General features: G+C 40.5%; 1 protein-coding gene across 1 annotated transcript; it reads left to right on the top strand.

Annotated features, from left to right (window-relative positions):
- The first annotated feature begins 125 nt into the window (after positions 1–125).
- On the top strand, positions 126–22945 carry hpdb (4-hydroxyphenylpyruvate dioxygenase b). The gene is made up of 14 exons (XM_039772678.1): positions 126–205; positions 426–452; positions 1072–1134; positions 8477–8581; positions 8835–8877; positions 10132–10214; positions 12075–12164; positions 13321–13424; positions 13894–13971; positions 15665–15827; positions 16864–16935; positions 20145–20267; positions 22161–22277; positions 22356–22945. The coding sequence occupies exons 1-14, from the start codon at positions 203–205 to the stop codon at positions 22464–22466; spliced, it is 1182 nt and encodes a 393-aa protein (XP_039628612.1). The 5' UTR covers positions 126–202; the 3' UTR covers positions 22467–22945.
- The last annotated feature ends 2434 nt before the right edge of the window (positions 22946–25379 follow it).

Raw genomic sequence — 25379 nt, 5'->3', positions numbered from 1 at the left:
TTTACAAGTATACATAAATAAATAAACAAACACGTATGCGGCTAATAAATGTTTAGGATGGCTCTGCGCGATTTGCTCCGACTAGGGGCGCGTCTGTGGGCGGGGCCAGCGCCATAGGATTTACTTCTTTGGAATTCCTACGATCTCCGTAAAGCGTGCAAGTGAGCGGTGAACTGAAAGAGGGCAACGCCAGCGCAGCAAAATGGTAAGAATCACACGGCAAGTTCAAAGCGGTGTCTTCTCCTAGATATAACCGTCTTACAACATGTGCGAGTGCAAGTGTCAAAGCGTTCATACAGTACTGTATCTGAATCGCAGTCAGTTCATATCAGCCACGAGAGATAACCTGTGGCGTTCTCTAAATGACGATCGATCCTCGGTAACATTTTATTTCACCTGTGTCCTTCGTTATTTATCTTTTTTAGACATCATATAGCGACAAAGGAGAAAAGGTGAGTGTCACCACAATTTCTTCAACATAATTATGATGCATTGTATATTTTCTATCAATTATATACTGTCATTCTTTTCTATATAATGTACATTATTTACCTATATAATATATACACACACAAAGTATTGAAATATGAAAGTGACATGTTTTTTGTACATGTGTGTAAATTACATACAAGAAGTAAGAAAATGTATTAGATGTCACAACAACGCTTGAGCATACAGTTCATTCCATCGAAGTTATGAAATGAGCTGTAAGTAGTGTTGCTCGAAAGAAAAATTACAAGCAGTAAATGACACTCTTTTTATTTGACCAGTACAGCTGTTGGGTATATAGATTTTCCTTGCATTAGTTAATTTTACTTGCACAGTGTAATAACAAATTTCACTTTTAGTGTGTTTAAAGTAAAAATCTAGTTGTAGTTTCTAACAGTTTTATTTGTCTTAGAGTTGTTTTGGGAAAGATGCCAATAGAGAAACATGTTAGTAATCTTGACTGGCGATTGCCTTTTCTACATAACGTGAACGTAAGGAGTTGTCTTGTGAGCGGTTTTGCCGTTTTTACCCTTCCAGTAAGTGATATAACAATTGAATGTACCTGACATTTGTTTTTTGTAGCATGAAAAGGGAAAATTCCTCTCATTTGATCACATTACATTTTGGGTGGGCAATGCTAAGCAGGTAAGTGGCCTTTTCTTTTATGGATGCTGTTTTTCTGTCTGGACGGAGAGGTGTATTCTTTTAACAAGTTACTATTGGCTGTGAGAATGGGAGGCACAGGCCTGCTGATAATTAGTTCCATACTGATGGCAGGACTCAACATAGCCTTTGATCTGGCACCCTTGGTGACTTAATTTGAAGAGTATGGCATTCGTTCATATATCTATGTAAAGTGCCATCCGTCCATGCAGGGTTAATGAAAGTGCTCTGAACACCTGTAACACTTTATTATTTTTTATTTATTTTTATTATATTTATTATTATAAGTTATGGTCTGCTTTTTTATTTTTATTTTTTTCATTTTTATTACTATTTAATTTAATATTGTTTCTTTGTATCAGTATACTGCTGCAGGATTATGTGAATTTCCCCTTGGGATTAATAAAGTATCTATCTATCAATTACTCGTGAACTACAATTGCTCCGAGGACAAAATGATATTAAATGAAAAATTAATATCCTCCACCCCCTGCATCTGTTCTAACTCATACACTTTAATTATATTACAGTATATTGTGAAAGTGCATAAGAAGTAATGACAATAGGTAACTGAATGTTGTATAATATGACAGCACTACGGATGAAAATATATCTGTGACATCATTTACAAGTTGTTTGTAACCTCTTTTACATATTGTTCAGCTACAGGGAGTCAAACTTTGAACTAACCTTCAGTTACTGTGGACTTTTAGTGGCAATATGACAGTTTGCATTTTTTTATTTATTTATATATTGTGTAAAAATAACTTTAATGCACACATTACAAAATACAGTGCACAACAATTCCACCACCCCATACAACCAAAGCAGTTTTGTTAAGTAACAGTCATGTTAAAGAAGAGTCATTTTCCCATTTTAATTTCTTAAACTGAAGACCATAACCCCTTTAAAACATTGGACCAAACATCCATACTACACACACATATCTCTCTATTATAAAGCCCCTTAATCTTAATCCTGAGACGAGACTTTTTTCAAAGAAATTTTTTCAAGTCCCGTCATCCTCTCCACCATATTCAACCACACACATGGCCCTCTCACCTCTCATTTGCGTGAATGCTTTTGTCAGACACAGTTCCTGCTCTCTCACCTCTTATAAATTATTTTGTCTTCCTCACTTTAAATTTCCAATTAAAGAAGACATATTATGTCCAAATCTAATTGAATAATTTCATCCTGAATAGTTATCAGCAGTAAAAATGAGTACACGGGCAGTCCTAGCACAGAGAAACGATGAAATCAAATAAATTTACACACAAAATGTCGATCGGTTAGACAGCAAATTGGTTAAATGCGTATCAATAGACTTTGCTGAAACAGTTGGTGGTGATGGTGCGGAAGATGAAAACATCAACTTACAATATGACAAAGAATATCTACAACCCTGCGGTGGGCTGGCACCCTGCCCGGGGTTTGTTTCCTGCGCCCTGTATTGGCTGGGATTGGCTCCATCAGACTCCTGTGACCCTGTAGTTGGGATATAATGAGATGGATAATGGATGGATATCTAAAACCGTTAACACCGCCCAGTTTTCCACCACACAAATTATTGTAGAAAGAAGAATGTATCCAAGAAAGGTAATGTAGTACATCCTCCCTGGATAACATGAGACACCAAAGGAGATCTTGATATGCCATTCGTATTAAAACATTAACAATTTCCCGTTAGAATAGCTTTTGCAAAGACAATCAACAAATCACAGGGACAAACATTCGAAAAAGTCGGTTTATTTATAAGAGAGAAAGAAATGAAATTCACTCACAGGCAGTTATAAGTTGCATTGTCACAGTGAAAGTCCAAATACAGAATCAAAATTCAATGCAATATTGACGAAAATGTAATTCAAAAAAATAGTTTTTACTGAAGTTTTACAGTAAAAGTGTAAGTTTAAAAAGTATTTGTATGTTAATTTCAAAGCCAAACAGAACAAAAATGCATCACACAATGAATACCCCTAACGCAACATGAAACATAATTTTCTTTCAAATTATTCCGTTTTACTATTTTTTACTACGGTTAATTACTCGCTGTAATGTAAAACAGTTAGTTATGTTATGCATATGTAACAATTCCCATGAAAATAACAATCTGTTTAAATTGAACATCCTCATCCCCATATGCGAGCGGATGAACCCCAAAGAGGCCAACACATGATGCCTGCCCGGTGGTTGGCGAGCGACGTGAGCAGAGGGCAGAGCCCCTTAGTTTTATATATTTCAGTTCAATTCTCATTAAAGCTCTATTTCCCGTTCCCAAATGCCCACAAGCCCTTCTATCTCTTCTTAGCGGCTGTGAAACTCCACTTCTCAATATCTCTCTTCATTTTTCTTTCTAGCTCCTTTTCCAAAATCTTTTTTCTCAACTGCACATTTCTGGTCACAAACCTCTTTATCAGGAGTACACCTGGCATCCCATATGCACTTCTTTGCCAGGGTAATGATAAGTAGACTAAAAAGGCTTCCCTTGAACTTCTGCCATTTCCAAATTAAACCGCGTGACAAAACAACTATTATCAATAATCCTTCCATGTTTTGCACACTTCTTGTGTCCAACTGCACTCCCCTAACTGTCTCCACTCGGGCCCAGTCTAGTCTTGAGCATTTCCTTGTCTCTGTCAGACCTTCTCCATACATCCTCTCCCTCACATTGTCATCCACTTCAAGTCCTTTAAAGTGTTTTCCAGCTCTGTTGGCTGTGCCACTGTTCATACTCCCACTTTCTGGTCACGCTCTGTCCCTCCTCCATTGTACTCCTGACAGCCTTATTCAGGTCTTTCTGTTTGCAGCACAAAGCAACATCGGCTAATTCCCTGTCGATTCTCAAGCACTTACCTGCTTCAGCGCTATGACACAAATGGACAATAACACAACTTAGAATGAAGACAATCGTGTAACGGCAACAGGAGCGCAGACATGTATAGTTTTAGGATGACCTTAAAAGAGCAAATATTGTTTTACAGTTAAATTTAATCCTATTTTAAAAGTTGTTTTTTTAGTTAGAGGTTAGTGGTCTTATTTTATTGCCCCTTTGGGATTGTCCCCACTGACTCAACTCACCCAGCATATTAGATTCTTTAAAAAATACAAATGAATTCCTTCAAGCACTAAAATATCTGAGCTTTGTTTCTGACCAGGGTGGCACGGTGGCACAGTGGGTAGCGCTGCTGCCTCGCAGTTAGGAGACCTGAGTTTGCTTCCCGGGTTCTCCCCGTGTCTGCGTGGGTTTCCTCCCACAGTCCAAAGACACGCAGGTTAGGTGGACTGGCAATCTTAAATTGTCCCTAGTGTGTGGGTGGGTGTGTGCCCTGTGGTGGGCTGGCACCCAGCCTGGGGTTTGTTTCCTGCCTTGCACCCTGTGTTGGCTGGGATTGTCTCCAGCAGACCCTGTGACACTGTGTTAGGTTATAGCAGGTGGGACACTAACTGACTGACTATTTCTGATCATGTACATCCCTAGATGGCAGTATTGTACTTATCTGAGTGTTATATTATCAGCTAATACTCCACGGCTCAGTGACAGGAAAGTCTTAAACTGGCTGTAGGACCATGAGAGTCCTAACGCAGTGGCTTCCTCGGTGATAATATTTCAGTCAGATATATGCAATGAGGTGGAGTAACATGTTTGAGGTAGAAACTCACCACCAGATAATTTACAAAAAAAAACATGACATATGATTCTAGTCAGTCAGTTCATTTTCTAACCCGCTTTGTCCTGAATAGGGTCATGGGGGGGTGCTGGACCCTATTCTAGCTAGCAAAGGGCACAAGGCAGGAACAAACCCTGGACAGGGCAGCAGTCTATCACAGCCACACACACCGCAGCCACACACTAGGGAAGTTTAGCAACGCCAATTCATCTGATCTACACATCTTTGGACTTTGCAAAGAAAACTGGAGCGCCAAGAGGAAATCCAAACTCACACATTGAGAACATGCAGACTCCACACTGGGAAAACCCGGGACACAAACCCTGGTCTCTGTACTACCACCGTGCCACACATGAGCAGGGCCGCCGAGAGAAAATCCGGGCCCCGGTGCAAAGAAGGGGTGTGGGCCCTTATGCAAAATTCTACACATGTCACGGCCTTCTATTGCTTCGCACTCACTCAACGCTTTGCAATCTCGTATGCTAAAGTTCTCGCGCTGTTCTTTGTCTTAGTTTGTAAGGACGTGTCCTTCTTGAGATAGACAATATGTTTTATGGTTTTGTGATGTTTCTTTGTATTATGCTCCTTTGACACTTGCTTAGTTGCTCAGCTGTTCACAACGGTTCACTTAGTCCACTTTCCCAAATTCGTGGTGTTTCAGAACGCAGCGACTACATGACATACATGTTTGTCAGCTGATGACTTTTTTCTCACTGTGCCCGGAACCCACTCCTCCCCGTCACTTCCCACCGAGCGGGGAATACCATTGTAGACTACGTGACTCCTCTCCCATGTCTCTTATGTCGTAAACTGATGCTGTGACCCACGTGCCTTTTTATTTTCGAACTAAACAGACTTGCAAAATTAAAAAAAAATACAATAAAAATTAAATGAATTAAATAAATAAATGTTCAAATTATAATAAATATTATGGGACGCGTTGGGCTTCATAGGCCCTGGAGCGATGTACTGGCTGCACCCCTCTCTCCTCGGGCCTGCCCATGAGACACTAAGGATCTATATAAGCTAACATCTCCCTGTCGTTCTCAACACCTTGGTGAGTTCATGTTTCAAAGAATTCGAGCCATTCTGCCGGTAAAGGTAACTCACGGTAGTAGTAGGTTCATTGTGACGTTAGCGAGACAAAGGCATATGCTTCTCTTTAAATGAATGAATGAGAAAAAATAGAAATCAACCCTCTGCTCGTTTCCTATGGCATGTTTTTCTTCTGCTGACAACACAGCCATTCAGTTATCGGTTTGTAAGCTGGCACTTCATACATACTTTGGAATTCTTTCTCTCACTTCTAAGCGATTATGTAAGCCATTCATTCTCTTCCAAGTAGTCAATAATGCAGTTCTTTCAGTATCTATTACTAAAAAAACTAAAAATTAGATACTGTATGTTTATACTGACATTTATTTCATTAGAAGGGGGAAAAAGATAAACTCTACTAAAAGGCAGAGCCACTTGAAAGTAAACGGGCCTTACTAGTTTCTAATATTGCATCTTTTGGTCAGCAGAGTCCTCTTCTGAGCCACCGCCCAGACACACAGTAACATCAAAAACCCTAGTTACATGTAAAAAAAAGGGCCATATTAACATGAAACAGACACACGGGGTTAGTTAAACATGAAAAAGGTACAAATAATCAAAATTAATATAATACGATAAATCCTACAGCCTCTCTGGGTAAACCAAAGGCATTCCAGACTCTCCTGTGTCCTTCCAGTTTGAAGTCATTTTTGAACTTGTAATATCTGCGGAGCCTGATATTACCTGCCGGGGCATTCAACAGACACCGTCCTTTTCTCTAGGATGCGGTCATCTTCTTCTTTCGGCTGCTCCCATTAGGGGTTGCCACAGCGGATCATCTTTTCCATATCTTTCTGTCCTCTGCATCTTGTTCTGTTACTTCCATCACCTGCATGTCCTCTCTCACCACATCCATAAACCTTCTCTTAGGCCTTCCTCGTTTTCTCTTGCCTGGCAGCTCTATCATTAGCATCCTTCTCCCAATATACCCAGCATCTCTCCTCTGCACATATCCAAACCAATGAAATCTCGCCTCTCTGACTTTGTCTCCCAACTGTCCCACCTGAGCTGACCCTCTAATATCCTCATTTCTAATCCTGTCCATCCTTGTCACCCCCAATGCAAATCTTAGCATCTTTAACTCTGCCACCATCTCCAATCCATATAACATAGCTGGTCTCACTACCGTCCTGTAGACCTTCCCTTTCACTCTTGCTGATGTCCGTCTGTTACAAATCACTCCTGACACTCTTCTCCACCCACTCCACCCTGACTGTACTCCTATTACTCTGTACTGTTGATCCCAAGTATTTAAACTCATCCACCTTCGCCAGCTCTACTCCCTCATCCTCACCATTCCCCTGACTTCCCTCTCATTTACACACATGTATTCTGTTCTGTTCCTACTGACCTTCATTCCTGTCCTCTCCTCTCATCTCTCCACCTCTCCAGGGTCTCCTCAACCTGCTCCCTACTATCACTACAGATCACAATGTCATCAGCAAACATCATAGTCCATGGAGACTCCTGTCTAATCTCGTCTGTCAACCTGTCCATCACCATTGCAAAAAAGAAAGGGCTCAGAGCCGATCCCTGATGTAATCTCACCTCCATCACTCCTACCGCAGACCTCACCAGAGTCACACTTCCCTCGTACATATCCTGTACCACTCTTACATAATTCTCTGCCACTCCCGACTTCCTTGTACAATACCAATTTATTGTATGAGGAATGAATAGGATGCTGCCTGACGAGTTATCATTTTAGCCTTGACCACAGTTAACTTTCCCACATCCTCTAACCCTCTTACCATCCCATGTCTTAATTGCTAATCCTGTTGGCACACTGCATGCAAAATATGGGTTTTCATTTGAATGGCTATAGTAACCTCAAACTGGGCATGCATTGTAGTTCTGAGCATTTGATATGATGTTTCTGCATTTCTTAGTATTGTAAAATAACTGCTCTATTCAGATTACCTGCACTTTTTAGTCATTTTTGGTTAGAAAAGAAACTATATTGCTGCACTATTAGTGAAAAGCAATGTATGGCTGTTTATATGGAAAACGATGATCCGCTGTGGCAACTCCTAACGGGAGCAGCCAAAAGAAGAGGAAGAAGAATGTATGGCTGTTTACGTCGAGCTTCTTTCATTTGCCTAATGAAATCTTTAAGCACAAAAAGATTTATGATTTTTGAATCCCAATTTCTTTTTGGTAGGCGTTAACCGCAGGTACCCAGGTATATTTGAGAAGTGTATTTCTGTTAGCCATGGTAAAATATATACATAAAATAAAAAGATTTCACATGTTCACATTTCTGAGATATAGTATGTACTAGGAGCTCTGATTATTAATTTAAAGACACACAGCAACAACTCAGAAGATTCAAAAAAATGTTTGCAGAATTATTTTCCACATTATCAATACAAAATTCAAGTATTATCTTCTGAAGTCTCGGGAAGGCGCGATACGATGGCACAGTGGTTCGCTGCGGGACTATGGCTTTGAATTCGTGTCAGTGCCCTCATGTCTGCTCGTGTTTTACTCAGGGTACGTCCCCACGTCTATAAGGAGGACAAGTAGTTTAACTTGTGGCTGTATTGTATTTTGCACTGTAGGCTGCTTCCTTCTACTGCAACAAGATGGGCTTTGAGCCTCTGGGTTACAAGGGTCTTGAAACCGGCAGCCGAGAGGTGGTCTCTCATGTTGTGAAGCAGGACAAGGCAAGTGTTTGTTTTATATTGGGCTTTCACATTTTAGTAAGATACTCCTTAGACGTATTGGTGGTGAAACAGGCTCCATTATTTTGAATGTTTTAGTTTAAGATTTAAGTATCCAGACTCAAGAAAAGCAGTTTGCGTACTTCAGAGTTTGTTATCAAAGAATTTACTGAATAGAGTGTTATAATATGAGATTAACATGGCATGTGGTCCACATGCAGACAGAAGTTAAATTACTACCTTGTGTTTTTTTTAGATAATATTTGTCTTCTCATCAGCCCTAAATCCAGGAAACAAAGGTAAAAACAGCTTTTGTTAATGATATACTGCTTATTTTTATAACATACTTTGACTGTCCATTAGTTAAGTGAAGGGAACCACGGAATCTTACAAATCCAATTCTGGAACATAAAAATGATTACAAGCCGAAATTTCACTAATTTATCAGATGTGCTGTATGTCCAAATAGAACACACACGAAAACTGAGCCTGAGTGAAATCATTACACAGGTGTAGTTATGATTGTTACACTTGGAAATTTAGCCAATAGCAACAGAGTTGCTTATGGATTTCACTTTATTGATAATGACAACTGCAGTGGGCTGGCGCCCTGCCCGGAGTTTGTTACCTGCCTTGCGCTCTGTGTTGGCTGGGATTGGCTCCAGCAGACCCCCGTGACCCTGTAGTTAGGATATAGCGGGATGGATAATGGATGGATGCATGATACTGACAAGAAGGAAACTCCACCAGCAAGCATCACTTAAGGAGCCCACTGTAGAGAGGATCCACAATATCCAGCTTTGCTCTCCAACGTCTTAGCCCCTAATCTTTGTAGTTTTTGCCAAATATCTGCTGACTACCAGTTCAAATCCCGTAAACGCCAAAAGTGACTCTACTTCGTTGGGCCCTTGAGCAAGGCTCTTAACCTGCAATTGCTCCGTCCTGGGTATGACGTTAATCTGCATCCAGCCCTCATGTAGGCCCTCCAACCTGCAGGGGTTGGTCGCAGAATTGGCACTCCAGCCACCATTAAAAACCTCCCAATGGTTCCACTCCATCTGAACTTGTGTGGTGCTGAGGTGTCACCCGCTGCAGGGCTGCACTCATGTCCTGATCTGGGATCCTGAGGTGGTTTATCACGTGGTGGGTGCGCCAATGCGCTGTATCAGTACTGTATGTGCTCCTCACCTCTCTCTCTGTCTCTACTAGTTACTGACAGTGAACTGATGCCGAATTCTCCAAAGTGAACCAACATGTTGCCTCTTCATGAATGAGCATGGGAGTTGTCCTTTCTTGCAAACATTTTTTTATTGTCTTGGTAGCTACTTGTCATGCAGTGCAATTTATTTATTAGACAAGCGTGTTTAACAAAAAAATTGATTCTATATTGTTTACATTATTGTGCAACTTACCAGACCATTACACAAAGTTACTGGGCAGCATTGAAAGAAATTCTGTCTTAAAGGACTACAGTTGTCTTTAGGCTACTGAAACAAACCACAGCCATGTTTTTTATATAAGCAAGTGTGTTTGATTGTTTTTTTTTTTTCTAGAAATAGGAGAACACTTAGTGAAACATGGAGATGGGGTAAAAGACATTGCATTTGCAGTTGAGGACTGCGAGTTCTTGGTTCAGGTAAGCACGTGTAAGCTCTTCATATCCACATAATGGTAAAGCCAAGGTTTGTAATGGGTGGCTTGGATGTCTTATAATATGTTAAACATCACTGAGCAAAATGTACCAAAAAATTGCCAGGTCACTGAGGTACACATTCTGCATTTGTTTTTATTATTCACTTTACTGACTCGCGTTATTCTGTCACTTTCTGTATTTAGTTAAAGACTGACTGGCTGTTATGCCACCACATTGTCTTCATACTCTGTGCAGATGTGCTGGTTTGTGATATTACAGTTAGGTACATTCAAAGAAAAGCTTAGGTAATTAAAGTGACATCTTGTGCCTATGGTTTGTCTGAAACCTGCTTAATCAAATTCAAGGTCTTGGGGGGGTTGGGGTCTTTCGTTTCAGTGGCAAACATTTAAAATGGTCTGATAATCTAGTACACTAGGGGGCTTCGCTCGCCAACCCCCCGGCCTGCGCTACGTGCCAGCAACTTCACGTCTCTGCCGCTTGCGTATGTGGAGTTCACTTTCACCAAATCAACAAATCTTTTAATTCTCACTGATAGGCCTCTTTGTTGGGAAGAAACACTACTTTTCCCTGATGGCAACACGAATTAGACGATCTACAAGTCTCCGACTTAAAGTTTAAATCCGAATAATATATTCAATCTCTTTTCGCCGAGTAATAATTTCCATTTGTTCGCACTAATGCGATCTTTACTAGTTTTTTGAGACTTTCAAATTTTCATACTTTCATTATCTCTAACCTGCTCTGCGTGTGTATCGCACCAACGTATTTCAATTCTTTACGACTTTCTACTTTGTCATCTACTCTTTGTCTTTTATTTCCGGTGCCAGGCGTGGTTAAATCTCTTGGCACAAAAGTCTCGTCTCGCGGGATGTGAAAGTATCTCTATGAGAAAGTCGCGTCTCATCGCAGGCTAAAAAAGTCTCATCTTATCCCAGGATTTATTTATTACAATAGGGAGATCCTCCACCTCTGCCAAAAACCCAAGTCACACCTGATATTTCAATTTTCACCTTTTCCCCTCTATTTACACACTTTTGCTTGTGTTTGCATAGTTCTTATGTAATTATATTCAATGCTGTTGTTTGTCATGGCAAAAGTGCAAAACCTCTCTTATGTACTTAAACAAACAAAAACACACTTTTAGAACTTATGAAGTAGCTCTTTATTGTTTCAATGATCAATTTTACTTTTGAAGAGTATATAACCCTATGAACATTCTTCATTAATTTATGTATAGCAAGTTTTAAAATGCCTGCCGCCCTGTTCGGGGTTTGTTTCCTGCCTTGTGCCCTGTGTTGGCTGGGATTGGCTCCAGCAGAGCCCCATGACCTGTAGTTAGGATATAGCAGGTTGGATAATCGATGGAGGAAAGTTTTGAAATGGTGACAACATGGATGCCAAGTAACACTGAAAGCAGTTTAGTTAATTTCTATCCCAAACTGTGTCTAGCAGATGTGAAGGAGACAGCAGGTCCATTGTGATGGCATAGTGAGGAGAGGGAGTGCTCGTCCTGAAGGTGCATGGGCTGTACACGCTAATGGAATGTAGAGGGGTACGGCTGGAGTTGTCCAGTTTGCTAGTTTATCCAAATCTGACCCTTTGTTCGTCTTTTACACTCAGGATAGAATCCAGTACCCTGTGACCCTAACTTAATTAAGAGAATGACAACTGGAAGATGGATTGCTGCCCGCTGAACAAGCAAAGATTTATTTCTGTGCCAGTACTATTAGCAGATGTTTGCTTTTTTGTTGTGGATGCTCTGAAAGTGTAATGCTGTCTTTTCATGGAAATTAACTCCATCTGAAACAAAGTAATGACATTATAATCCTTGTTTTGTTTTAGAAAGCCAAAGAACGCGGCGCCGAGATTGTGAAGCAGCCCTTCGTACAGGAAGATGAACATGGGAAGGTGAAACTGGCTGTCTTAAAAACAGTAAGTACAAATATATATCTGTAGATTTCAATGTGAAGGGCTGGGTATCTGACAGCGACATTAAATGATGTGCCTGATTTTAACACAGACTGTTTGCAGACTGGCGGCACCCAGCGTCAAAGCAGTGCTACTGTTCCTGTGTGATTACTCTTCATTTTCCTGACGCGGCTTTATAAATACACAGAAACTAACCTCATATTGTTTATTAGTGTAATGCATCTGATTGTAATTAACTTGTAACAATATAATGGTTCAGGGAACAGCCATAGTATTCCAAATACCATAACTGCTTTAGCGTTGTTACTCTCACTTCTATTTCTTCTTCTTCTTTCAGCTCCTCCCGTTAGGAGTTGCCACAGCGGATCATCTTTTTCCATATTACTCTCACTGCACGACTCGGAGTATTTATATCACTGTATCTGAGTGTGAATCACAGCAGCAGCTGATCGGAAAGAGAATTATCAGTATACGGCATTAAGCACACGCTGTCTCTGCCACTGCAAAATGTTTTAAAGCCTTTCCTGTATGGACCTCGCGGTTCAGAAACAGTTTAATCCCAAGAACTTTAAATGCACTCAATCAATTGCTCCTTGTAGAACGGTTTGTACTTATAAGTACAATCACCCCACTGTAAACTTGCACTACAGTTATAATATCTCACAACCTGGGCCACTTTATAAAGCGTATTTACATATGATGACGATATCATTTTAAGGTGAAATGAAGCAAAATATGTTTGTTAAATTATACACATAAAACTTTAACTTCATTTAAATAATCTATATTCTTCACTGGGAGTGTCTTTAAGGATAGAATAATTAAACATGTACTACGAAGATATTTCAATGTTCCTTAAACGTTTTGAAGAATCGGCGCTCTAAGCTTCATGCTAAGATGCTGCTGGTTGTTAGCACAGTAATTGCACTGAGGTATAGAAAAAGCTTAAATTACGGCAGCCATAGATGGGAGTTGTTGAAGGGTCTGTCCAGTTTTCTTAACTGCCTCGTACTTTTCAAGAGTCACGCAGTAATGGAAATTATCCCAGTAACAGTGGGCAGAAAACAAGCCCACTACCAGTTGATGCAAATTTCATAGGCTGTTCATGTTAAATTTCTGTTCAGGCTTTAATAGTAAAGAGTGACCTTCTGATTTACAGTATGGCGACACTACACACACCCTGGTGGAGAGAATGGACTACAAAGGCATCTTCTTACCTGGATTTAAGGAGCCACTCTTCCATGACCCTCTTCTTCCAAAGCTGTGAGTGCTGGTAGATCGAAGTGCAGCTTACTAGAAGGGGGAATGCACAAGAAATCTTCTGAATTACACATAAAAACGACCAGTGCAGTCCAGTGCAGTCCAGTGCATCGGCCTATGTATCTAAAAAAGAAATGTGTTATCCATTTTACAGTTGAATTTGTGCCGTTAATCAGCTGGTGCTGCTCAGGGACCTCATTAGGTGGTTATTTCTACAGAGGCATTTTACCAACCCACTGATGTTACAATTTGACATTCTGCATAGAGCCACAAATACATTCTTATTGTAGAAATTCAATGCAGGTGTTCTATGAATCAGGCTTAGTGCTTACAATAAAGATTTTCATTACCTCTATTTTCATGCGTTCTATTCTGATAGTTGAAGATTTTACGTTTGAATGAGGTGCAATTAGTGTTTTAATGTCAAGCCGGTCTAATCAGAAAGGCTCTTTATGAATTCTCTTCTTGTTAGACCACCAGGGAATCTGAATTTCGTGGATCATGTGGTGGGAAACCAAGCCAATGAAGAGATGATTCCAGTAGTGGATTGGTAAGAAATGTTTCCAAAGTATTCTGATAGTAAAGTAACCAGCAGTGACAGTGATGGACGGATTACATATACAATAGGAAATATTTATTTGTTATTTCATGCCGCCGTATGCTCACAATGGCCACTTGATTATTTTGACCGTACCAGACTTTACTGTCACATTAATAAGTTATTATGTCTTTGCTAAAAAATCCTTTAAGGGAAAAAAAACCAGGACGTGCTTGTAGAGGAAAAACTATAAATGTAAAAAAAAATATGTTGCACAAGGAATGCATTACACGGACACGTTGATTGAACTAATAATAATAAAATTAAACAAAACCTTGTCACGACGCCAGTAACGAAAGGTACAAAACACATTTCCACTGAAATATCTCTCTATTATATAAAAGAAATCTTGGGACGAGACGAGACTTTTTCAGAGAGATATTTTCAGCTTCCACAAGACGAGACTTTGTGCCAACAGATGAACTGAAAACCTAACAGGTCCAAGCAGGGATGGAAATAAAAGACAAAGAGTAGAAGACAAAGAAGAATGTTGTACAGAATTCAAAAACGTTGGCGCGATACACATGCAGAGCAGGTTAGTGATTATGAAAGTACTAAAATTTGAAAGTCTCAAAAAACAGACAGTAAAGATTGCATTAGCACTAACAAACGGAAATTATTACTCGATAAAATAACGGAACAGCAAAAAGAGATCGAATATATGGACATAGGAGATATGAGAGTTACTACAAGTTTAATTTTAAAGAAACCACAGTTCGGTCAGGTTTATATTTATGATCACAGAGAAGCGATGCAACATAGAATTGAAAGAATTAAACGATTGAACATATTAGAAATTCTACAGCCAATAATGGATGCAAATCCATATTTCCAAAAGTATTGCACTTCACATGAAATTTATCTGAAAAACACTGACAAGGAAGTTTTCTTGGATTTCTATAAGAATCTGAAAGATCACACTCACATATATAATAAACCAACATGTGACAAATCCTCAACGATAATAGTTTTGAAAGACAGAGATATCAAACAACAGAGTTAATATCTGTGTTTATCCAAAAGCAGAGCACGATTCATCGCAAGCGGCAGATCCGGGAAATGACTAGCGCATAGGGGTTGGCGAGAGAAGCGAGCAGGGGGCAGAGCCCTCTAGTTTCTCATATAAAGTAATTTTCTATTTTTAAAAAGTTGGAATCACTCGAAGTTTAAATGTCTCAAATAATTCTAGGTCAGAATAATAATGACATAAATATTTTTTTAGTACGATTATTAGTAGTGATAAACAGGAAAAGGCCACAGTCCTGACTACAGTAGGTATGTTTTAAATAAGGCTACAATGGCAAAAACAACTATATGCAGTGTTTGTAAAAATGAAGGTGAAAAAGCATTCATGATCATCACTTTGCCTACATTTGAAGGCACAGTTGATGCATCTTTCACATCACTTGTCCGAGCTGTGTATCATAACTTGTTAAGAGAGTTCTGGACGTGCGTTTATCTTAGAATCTCCACAGATACAGTACATGCAGTAAATATAAATGTAAAGGCTGCATTTCTCTAGTATATTGAGGACACGTCAGCAGTGGTCCGTGTGTGCAGACTGTTCAAACTGCAGTGATGTTAGATGGTTCACAGCCAAGTATCCATAATCTTTGCTTTCCCATTTGAATCCTTCTTTTCCCAGGTATTTGAAAAACCTTCTGTTTCATCGATTCTGGTCAGTTGATGACAAGCAGCTCCACACAGACTACAGCGCTTTACGATCTACTGTTGTTGCTAACTTTGAGGAAACAATTAAGATGCCAATAAATGAGCCTGCTCTTGGGAGAAAGAAGTCCCAGATTCAGGTAAGCGGGAGAGACAGACATATTCTTTAAAGTGGAATTTACGTTGTAAAAGATGATAAAGATTTGAAAAAGAGGAAAGGAAGTGTTGAAATGTTAAGAAAAGGAACGCACACTGGAAATAGCAGAAGGGGTGTAAGTGATCAAATCAAATCGCCTTTTATTGTCAGTTCACTATATGTACAGAACATACAGAAGAATCGAAATAATGTTTCTTGCTCATCTTCGTAGTACAATAAAATATAAAATAAAAAATAAACAAAAAAAGTATATAAGTATAACATAAGATAAATAAAATTAGTAGTTTTAAAGTAAACCTAAATACAATGTGCAATAGACATTAGTGCAAAAGCTACTTACAGTAAAAAGTGAAAAGGTGCATAATTGAGTAGCCTATGAGATGTACTAAAAGACAGACAGTTAGCAGCAGATGTAATATTGAGTCCTTAAACAATACCAGCTAAGGTAGGGTACTTGATAGATAGTGACTATTGTTACGGTCCAGGGGGGGAAGATAGTGGACAGAGTTCAACATCCTGACAGCTTGGTGGATGAAGCTGTCCGACAGTCTTGTGGAGCGGGCTGAAGAGGGAAAGTAAGGGCTGGGAAGGGACCCCAGCAATGCTGATGGCTCTACGGGTGACGCAGGTCAGGTAAATGTCCTTGAGGAAGGGCAGTGGGGCACCAATGATCTTACTGGCCGCATCCACTATGCGTTGCAGGGACTTCCTACAGGAGGCAGTGCAGCCTCCATACCACACAGGGATGCAGCTAGTGAGGATGCTCTCGAATGTGCCCCGGTAGAAAGAGCACATGGTGGAGGGTGGAACTTGTGCTCTCTTCAGTTTGCGTAGGAAGTAGAGGTGGGTTTGAACTTCCTTGTCCAGTGATGTGGTGTTATCTGACCAGGAGTGATGAACCATAAACGATGAGCTGACCAGTTATCTCCCATTCATTCATTCTTATGCATCCTGTCATGTAGCTGGAGCTCACCATCGTTAACCAAATTCAATAGCTGGTTTCTTATGTTTCCTTACAGGAATATGTAGAATATTATGGGAGTGCAGGAGTTCAACACATTGCACTGAATACATCAGATATCATCACAAGCGTAAGTATATCAGAAACAAAGTCTGGCATTGCCTAATCCTTACTACTACTCCTTTCTTGAGATTTCTTTGTATTTGCTTGTGTCATGTAAATGCTGGGCACTAACCTGGAAAAGAAATGTTCTGCACCGGATATTGTCCACGTTTATCAACATTTCCATTCAACAAACCCAAATGAACCTCCAACAGCTTTGTACTTTAAATACCTTAAAGCATTTGTGTCAGATAAGTATCTACTTTTTCAGCTTGAATACATACTGTAAAAATTGTGTTTAAATACTTTTTAGCTGTTGAAGTTAAATCTGGGCGGCATGGTGGCACAGTGGTAGCGCTGCTGCCTCGCAGCAAGGAGACCTGGGTTTGCTGCATGTTTGCATGTTCACCCCGTGTCTGCATGGGTTTCCTCCCATAGTCCAAAGACATGCAGGTTAGGTGTATTGGCGATTTAAAATTATCCCTAGTGTGTGCTTGGTGTGTGTGTGTGCCCTGCGGTGGGCTGGCACCCTGCCCGGGGTTTGTTTCCTGCCTTACGCCGTGTGTTGGCTGGGATTGGCTTCAGCAGACCCCTGTGACCCTGTGTTAGGATATAGCGAGTTAGATAATGGGTGGATGGAAGTTACATTTTTCAAAATGTGAGTACTGTACTAAGCACAGTTTCATTCGGCGAACATCTTAGATGTTAATATTATGAGCAGAATATGCCTGCAACCCGATTGATACTGAATACTGCATTCATTAGAGAAGTTGCAGTTTAAATTCCTGCAAAACAGATTTTTAGTTAGCCACACTAAGTCAGCACATAAAATAGATTAATAGTCTCGAGTTTCCAGAAAAACAGAGTGGCAGTGGACATTAAAATGTTTTCAGATATTCATTGACAAGATGCAAGGTAACCCAGCCACAGGGGATGCACAAACCAGTGTGTTTCTTCGTGCCGGTCCCAAGCTCGGATAAATGGGGAGGGTTACGTCAGGAAGGGCATCCGGTGTAAAATTTTGCCACATCAATATGCGGACAATACAAATTTCCATACCGGATCGGTTGAGCCCCAGGTTAACAACGACCGCCACCAATACTGTTAGCCAACAGGGTGCTGGCGGAAATTGGGCTACTGTTGGCCCAAGAAGAAGGGGAAGAAGTGTCAGGAGGCAGGAGGAGAGAAGGAAAGTAAAGAGAGTGCAACTGAGGGTAGGAACATTGAATGTTGGCAGTATGACTAGTAAGGGGGGGAGGAGTTAGCAGATATGATGGCGAGAAGGAAGGTTGATATATTGTGCATGCAAGAGACTAAATGGAAGGGGAGTGAGGCCAGGTGGATCAGAGGTGGATTCAAATTGGTCTATCATGGTGTGGATGTGAGGAGAAATGGGGTAGGAGTTATTCTGAAGGAACAGTATGTCAAGAGTGTTTGGGAGGTGAAAAGAGTGTCAGACAGAGTGATGATTATTAAGCTCGAAATTGGAGGTGTGATGATGAATGTTGTTAGTGCATATGCACCGCAAGTTCGGTATGCAATTGACGAGAAAGAAGATTTTTGGAGTGAGTTGGATGAAGTGATTAACAGAAAGTGGTGATTGGAGAAAATTTCAATGGACATGTTGGTGAAGGGAACAATGGAGACGAAGAGGTGATGGGTAGGTGTGGTGGCAAGGAGAGGAACGAAGGAGGTTAGAAAACAGAGGATTTTGCGAAAAGGATGGACATGGCTGTGGTGAATACGTATTTTAAGAAGAGGGAGGAACATAGGGTTACATACAAGAGTGGAGGAAGATGTAGACAGGTAGATTACATCCTATGCAGAAGAGTTGGTCTGAAGGAGACTAAAGATTGCAAAGTGGTGGCAGGGGAAAGTGTAGTTAAGCAGTATAAGATGTTGGTCTGTAGGATAACAATGGAGATCAAGAATAGGAAGAGAGTGAGGGCAGAGCCAAGGATCAAATGGTGGAAGTTGAAAAAGGAAGACTGCAAGGTTGAGTTTAGGGAGGAGGTGAGACAGGCACTGGGTGGCAGTGAAGAGTTACCAGACAGCTGGGAAACTACAGCAGATGTAGTAAGGGTGACGGCAAGAAGGGTGCTTGGTGGGACATCTGGAAAGAGGAAGGAGGAAAAGGAAACCTGGTGGTGGAATGAGGACATACAGGAGAGTATACAGAGGAAGAGGATGTCGAAGATGTGGGATAGTCAGAGACATGCAGAAAGTAGACAAGAGTACAAGGACATAAGGCGCAAGGTGAAGAGAGAGGTGGTGAAGGCTAAAGAAAAAGCATATGACGAGTTGTATGAGAGGTTTGACACTAAAGAGGGAGAAAAGGACCTGTACCGATTGGCTAGACAGAGACAGAGCTGGAGGTGGCAGAGTTAAAGATCCTAAGATTTACATTGGGGGTGACGAGGATGGACAGGATTAGAAATGAGTACATTAGAGGGTCAGCTCAGGTTAGGAGACAAAGTCAGAGAGGCAAGATTGCATTGGTTTGGATATGTGCAGAGGAGAGATGCTGGGTATATTGGGAGAAGGATGCTAAGGACAGAGCTGCCAGGGAAGAGGAAAAGAGGAAGGCCTAAGCGAAGGTCTATGGATGTGGTGAGAGAGGACATGCAGGTGATGGGGATAACAGAACAAGATGCAGAGGACAGAAAGATATGGAAGAAGATGATCCGCTGTGGCCCCTGATGGGAGCAGTCGAAAGAAGAAGAAGATTGAGAAGATCCAAGGCACCATTCTCAATACACAAAACAGGCAGCATGCACAGTGCGGTAGGATTTAGCAGAAGTTATCAGAAACTTACATAAGCTTTCACAGTGTATTGAATTCCTGTGTTTAATCAAACTTATGTATTTGCTTCATAGATAAAGGAGAATATAGGTGCTTGATGAATCATGGCTGCTTCTTCAAAACAAAAGCAACCTTTTAGCTAAATCCTGGCCTGGTCACTGCCAGTCAGCATTTATTTTTTCTCCATGTTGTTTGTGTTTTCCTCCCAAGTCTTGAAGAGTCTTGTGTTTGGTGTTATAATAAAGCTAAAGAGATTTTAGTTTGAATGGTATCAGTGCTGATATCTAAACCAGGATGGGTTCTTCCTGCACGTGTGATGATGCTGGGATAGACTTTGGCTCCATATAATTCTTCATTTTGAATAGACGGGTCAGATATCAGACAATAAAGTTATACTGCATAATTCATGAACAACATTTGTGTTTTGTCTTTTAGATCAAACATTTGAAGGAGAGGGGAATGGAGTTTTTATCTGTTCCTGACATTTACTATCAAAACCTTAGAAACAATCTGAAAACAGCCAAAATTAAGATTAAGGAAGACCTGGATACACTGGAGGTGAGCCCGACTGTTATTTAAATCATTAATAAATTCTAAAATGTATTGATGTGGAGAAAATAAATAAAAAAGGACTCTCTTTTAAAATTCAGTGTTGCTATGCAGTCCATTCACTTAAGACATCAGAAGTCTACATGGCGCAGATCTTCAAGTTTCTCAAAGAGAGTTTCTCAGTCTTGCAAACTATTTTTAGACTTGCATACATTTTTACTGCATAACTTTACTACTAAACCAGAAGACACAATCTTTTAAACAGGAAACTTGGAAAAACTACTTGGAAGGATGGACAGGATTAGAAAAGAAGACATTAGAGGGTCAGCTCAAGTTGGACGGTTGGGAGACAGTCAAAGGCGAGATTATGTTGGTTTGGACATATGCAGAGGAGAGATGCTGGGTATACTGGGAGAAGGATGCTAAGGATAGAGCTGCCAGGGAAGAGGAAAAGAGGAAGGCCTAAGAGAAGATTTATGGATGTGGTGAGAAAGGACATGGAGGTGATGGGTGTAACAGAACAAGATGGAGAGGACAGGAGGATATGAAAAAAGATTATTTGCTGTGGTGACCCCTAATGGAAGCAGCCAAAAGAAGAAGATGACGAAAAAGCTAACAAATGTAATTGTTCCAATAGGGTTATAGTGCAGTACACCACGTTACAGAGCACAGGGTCGAGAGTAACACTTAAATGGCGTGCAGATATCTCAAAGTAGTGATCACACGCTGGAGCCGTTTACAGCATTCACACCAACTGATGCAGTTTCCATTTTTTGATGATAAGTAATTAAAGCTCATGCAAGTTTAATTCTCATAAAGGCACAGTAGGAGAAATGTTACTAGCTGGGCTTTATCTATACACACGTCAAGCTGTAATGATTTCAAAGTACTGTACACCTCCCAGAAGCAGCATATGAAACAAAATAAATGAGCCCTTGTATAATAATATGAGTGGGGGGCTGGCCTGCTGTCGTGTACAGTACCTAAGCATAACACACATACCTCAAGCGATTATAAAATAACTGGTGTCTCCACAGCCCGTCACTCCTCAGTACTCCAGACATGGACTCCCAAGCTGTGCTTTGAGCAGACCAGGCGGGTGTCTGCCCCATAGATATTGGAGGCTGATGTACTTTATTTATTGCCATTCACCAAATGTGTATATGCTTTCCCATGCTGCTCATGGCGTCTCTCCTCAGCCGCTAACCTTTAGTCACTGAAGATGTGCAGTCAGACTATAGATATTTAATGCAAAGCAGTACTTATTAAAAAATAGTAGAAAAATATGAATACATAATAGCAGAGTCTGGTTAGAAAGCCCTAATACAAACACAACCTTGTTTTAAAGTTAAAAAGCATCTCAGTGGTCAAATCTCTGTATTACACAAATAAATCCTGGGATGAGACGAGACTTGAAACATCTGCGAATAAAAGCTTATCTTCTAAGAAAGAACGATTAATGCCAGTTCAATGAAGCCAGAAACATTTTTCAACCAAAACACTTGCAGTCAGCAAAATAGCATTTTATTCCCCTGGCAGAGACACCATATTTAAGTTCCATAGTGATGGAGTGCTGTGATTTAATAAATAAGAAATGAGCCATATAAGAATACTACCTGATAGGCCAACGTAATGTTCAAGCGTATATAAGAGAAGGTCATTCTGGTATTGATGGATGTTTCTTTCTTCCTAGAACAACATCAAGGGCAGGCGTTGATTTTCAATCAATCAGCTTTAACGTAAGCCTCTGACATCATAACAATAGACTCCGAATGCACTGATTAGCAATGACGGTCTTTGGCTTGGAGTTCATTTTGAAGTTTACAGGCTTATGAGTGACTACTGCACTGACTCAAAGCACTAAATACCTGACGTGGTGTATTTTTTTTTATACCACACTAGGAGCTGAAAATTTTGGTTGATTATGACGAGAAAGGCTACCTCCTCCAAATATTTACAAAGCCTGTTCAGGACAGGCCAACAGTTTTTCTGGAGGTTATCCAGAGGCACAACCATCAGGTAAAAGAAGTTTTGAAAGCTGCCTTGTGCATCTGTCACAGATAATGAAATAACTGGTGTTCATTTTCAATTTTTCAGGGATTTGGAGCAGGAAATTTCAAGTCTTTGTTTGAAGCTATTGAAGCAGATCAGCAGGCAAGAGGGAATCTCACTGTACTCACTCCTAATGGCCAAGCAGAATTTCTGTAGTTCCTATCCTGCTGGAGATGCTCCAGAGAAGGCCAACACTTTACACTATGTCTTTGTGAATTTGTAAAATCAGACCATAAATACACTCGGGTTCTTCCTTTGAGGACTGTTTACATTCCAATTTTACACTTTAGTTGTATATGAACTTAAATATCTATTAGATTTATACTTGATATTCAGTTAAAGTTTCATCTTAACATGAAAACCAAATCCTGTGAACCCTGAAGATCAGAGTTAGGGAATCCTGTCAGATGTGTTACAAACCATAATGCTAGTGAGAAGTCGAGCAAAATGACCCCTTTTATTGGCTAACTAGAAAGATTACAATATGCAGGCTGCTGAGGCAACTCAGGCCCCTTCTTCAGACGAGATGTGATACAGAAACTGGAGATCCCTATGTTTGAATACACACTAGGACCAGTACAGCATTGGAAAACCTGGAAGTGAGTCATCTTAGAAGGGGCCCGAGTTACCTCGACAGTCCTACATAGTGTAATCTTTTTAGTTAGCCAATAAAAGGGGTCACTTTGCTTAACTCCTCACTACATCCATAATGGCTAACAAGGTACAATACCTTAGTACTAAAACCATAATGCTTTATTTCTTCAGTATTGAAGGTCACACATTTCTATATTACACAGCCTACTAAATTAACACAAAAAAACAAAAACAACAGTGGGTTTACCAAGCAAACCAATTCCATTCTTTTTAAGCAGCCTTTACTCGGAGCACAATTAATGTTGGACAAGTAGATTGGAGACGTTCCACCATAAATAAGGTGAGGTGGTGTCCAACATTGCACACTACACAGTATGGACAGCGTGCGTATCAGATTCTGTTCCTCCTAATGTTTAGCTATAATCTGTTAAGGTATCGTCACTTTCAGCACACAAACTCTTGCCTTACATGAACGTATTTAAAATATCTATTGACGCAGCACGTCAATCCACGTCAGAATTGGTGATGCAGCCAGGATGTTGAATGGTAAGGTTCTGCCTTACAGGTACACAGAATCCATTTTGTTTTGCTGATTGTTATTTTGTAGTCTTTTGCTGCTTTGCTAATTTAGCGTAGCCTTTAATTCTAGTTTGATAGTTTTTGTTTTTTTTTTTTTAAACTAGATCTAGAATTAGAGGTCATATGACATGGGTGTAATCCTATACTTCCAGACCAAGAATGTCAAACTCAGATTCTGGTAGACTGAAGGTTTTCATTCTGACCACCTAACTAATTAGTCACCAGTTTAACACACTTGTCATGTCTTCTTTATTACTGATTTGCTGAAGTGTTTTTCTTTTTTCATCAGCCAACAATCAAACAATAATCAGATGGAAAGCAAGCCAACAGATGAACAGTCAACTCCGGGGTCTCACGCTGTCCAAATCCTATCCGTTAGTGTCACCTGTCATTTAATTCAAGAGCCTGCTTGTGTCCTCATTCTGCCACTCCAGACATTTCCATAACTGGTTTTTTTTTTCTGGGCCAAAGCAAATCCAGTATTTTTCATGCCTTCATTTTTTTTTTTTTTTAAATTGAGTCAAATAATGTATGAAAGTCACAGTTGCAAATGCGATCGGAGTTAGTCTGGTCATCTGTTGGCTTATTTTACGGGTGCCCGCAGCTGGCATCACCTTGAACTAAGGTTATTGGTAGTCATTACTGGGATAGCCTAGTGCAGTGAGGACACTAAACAAGACTGGAGCCTTAGTAAGTGTATAGTGCAGTCTATTCAAATCAGAACGTGGTGTCCAAATAAATACATGAAGAGCCAGCGAGTAATCCATAAAATCAATGCTCCTTGGGGGAGTTAAAATGAATAAGTAAATCAAAGTCCAACCAGTTAAAGTGTTAAACCAAAGACATAAAATTGGGTGCTTCTAGAAAGCTGATTCAGTTCATCTGGACATAGTTCTTTTCCAGGGAAATACGTTACATCACTCATCCAAGTGAATTCCTCAGTCTCAGAGTCAGAGTCGGCCTCTTTAGAGACTGAGGAATTCACTTGGATGAGTGATGTAACGTATTTCCCTGGAAAAGAACTATGTCCAGATGAACTGAATCAGCTTTCTAGAATTTCCTTACCTGGATTATTGAGCATGCATTGAGATAAAATTGGGTGCCTTCTCTGCTTCCTGAGCCTTCCCCACAATGGGACCCCAAACTTTCTGGTGTCAGTGACTGTTTTGCTGTCCCAGCCAAGAGTGAAAATGTCACATTCAAGTCCACCTTGGAGTACGTGAAGAGTGTCCTCGTTGGAGGGTTAATGGATGTCTGATCGAAAAGCAGAGGGGTGGGGGCCTTGAAAAGCTGATTGTCGGGTATCTCTGCTGGCTGGAGCCTCCACCTTGGAGCTGACCTAATGCAAAGCAGGCATTATTTGTTCCAGATGACACTCCCACAACCCCTAACTTTAACCGTAGTGTAACCGGGCCTAGCACTGGAGGTCTGCAGATGGACTCTGTTGGCACCCATTGGAGTCAGGTTGGAAGCTCCAGAGGGCAGAAATAAATAAATAGTTGGGAAAATCATAGGCCGGGTGCCAGAAATCACAGCTACATCCACTATAGTTGTCAAAATACCCAAACACATTTATACCCCCAACCCCCCTTTCTCCCATCCCACCCTGACATTACTGCCCTATTCTACTCCCTAGTACACCTATATGACAGAACCATCTCACTCATCAGGTCTCCTCAGCATGGGCCAAGCGTGGTTACCCTTAAATGGCCTCCTTCACCACAGTGTCCTTGTTTGGCTGCTGATTAAAGACAAAATGAAAACCATTAAATGCAAGTCAATTAAAACTTAAGAAAGTGGTGGAACAAAAATTGACAGACACTATGGCCCTCCGGGAGCAGAGTTTGACACCCCTGTTCTAGCTGCTAAATGCTTATGCAATAAATGCCTAGAAGT

This window comes from Polypterus senegalus, chromosome 12 (genome assembly GCF_016835505.1).
Source record: "Polypterus senegalus isolate Bchr_013 chromosome 12, ASM1683550v1, whole genome shotgun sequence".
NCBI lineage: Eukaryota > Metazoa > Chordata > Cladistia > Polypteriformes > Polypteridae > Polypterus > Polypterus senegalus.
This window is presented reverse-complemented; position numbering and strand designations above follow the sequence as displayed.

Bases quoted from the DNA above. Each gene is read 5' to 3' on its own strand.
- hpdb (XM_039772678.1), top strand. The intron at 8,878-10,131 runs GTAAAAACAGCT...TTTTTTTTCTAG, and splicing joins CCTAAATCCAGGAAACAAAG to AAATAGGAGAACACTTAGTG. The intron at 13,425-13,893 runs GTGAGTGCTGGT...TCTTCTTGTTAG, and splicing joins GACCCTCTTCTTCCAAAGCT to ACCACCAGGGAATCTGAATT.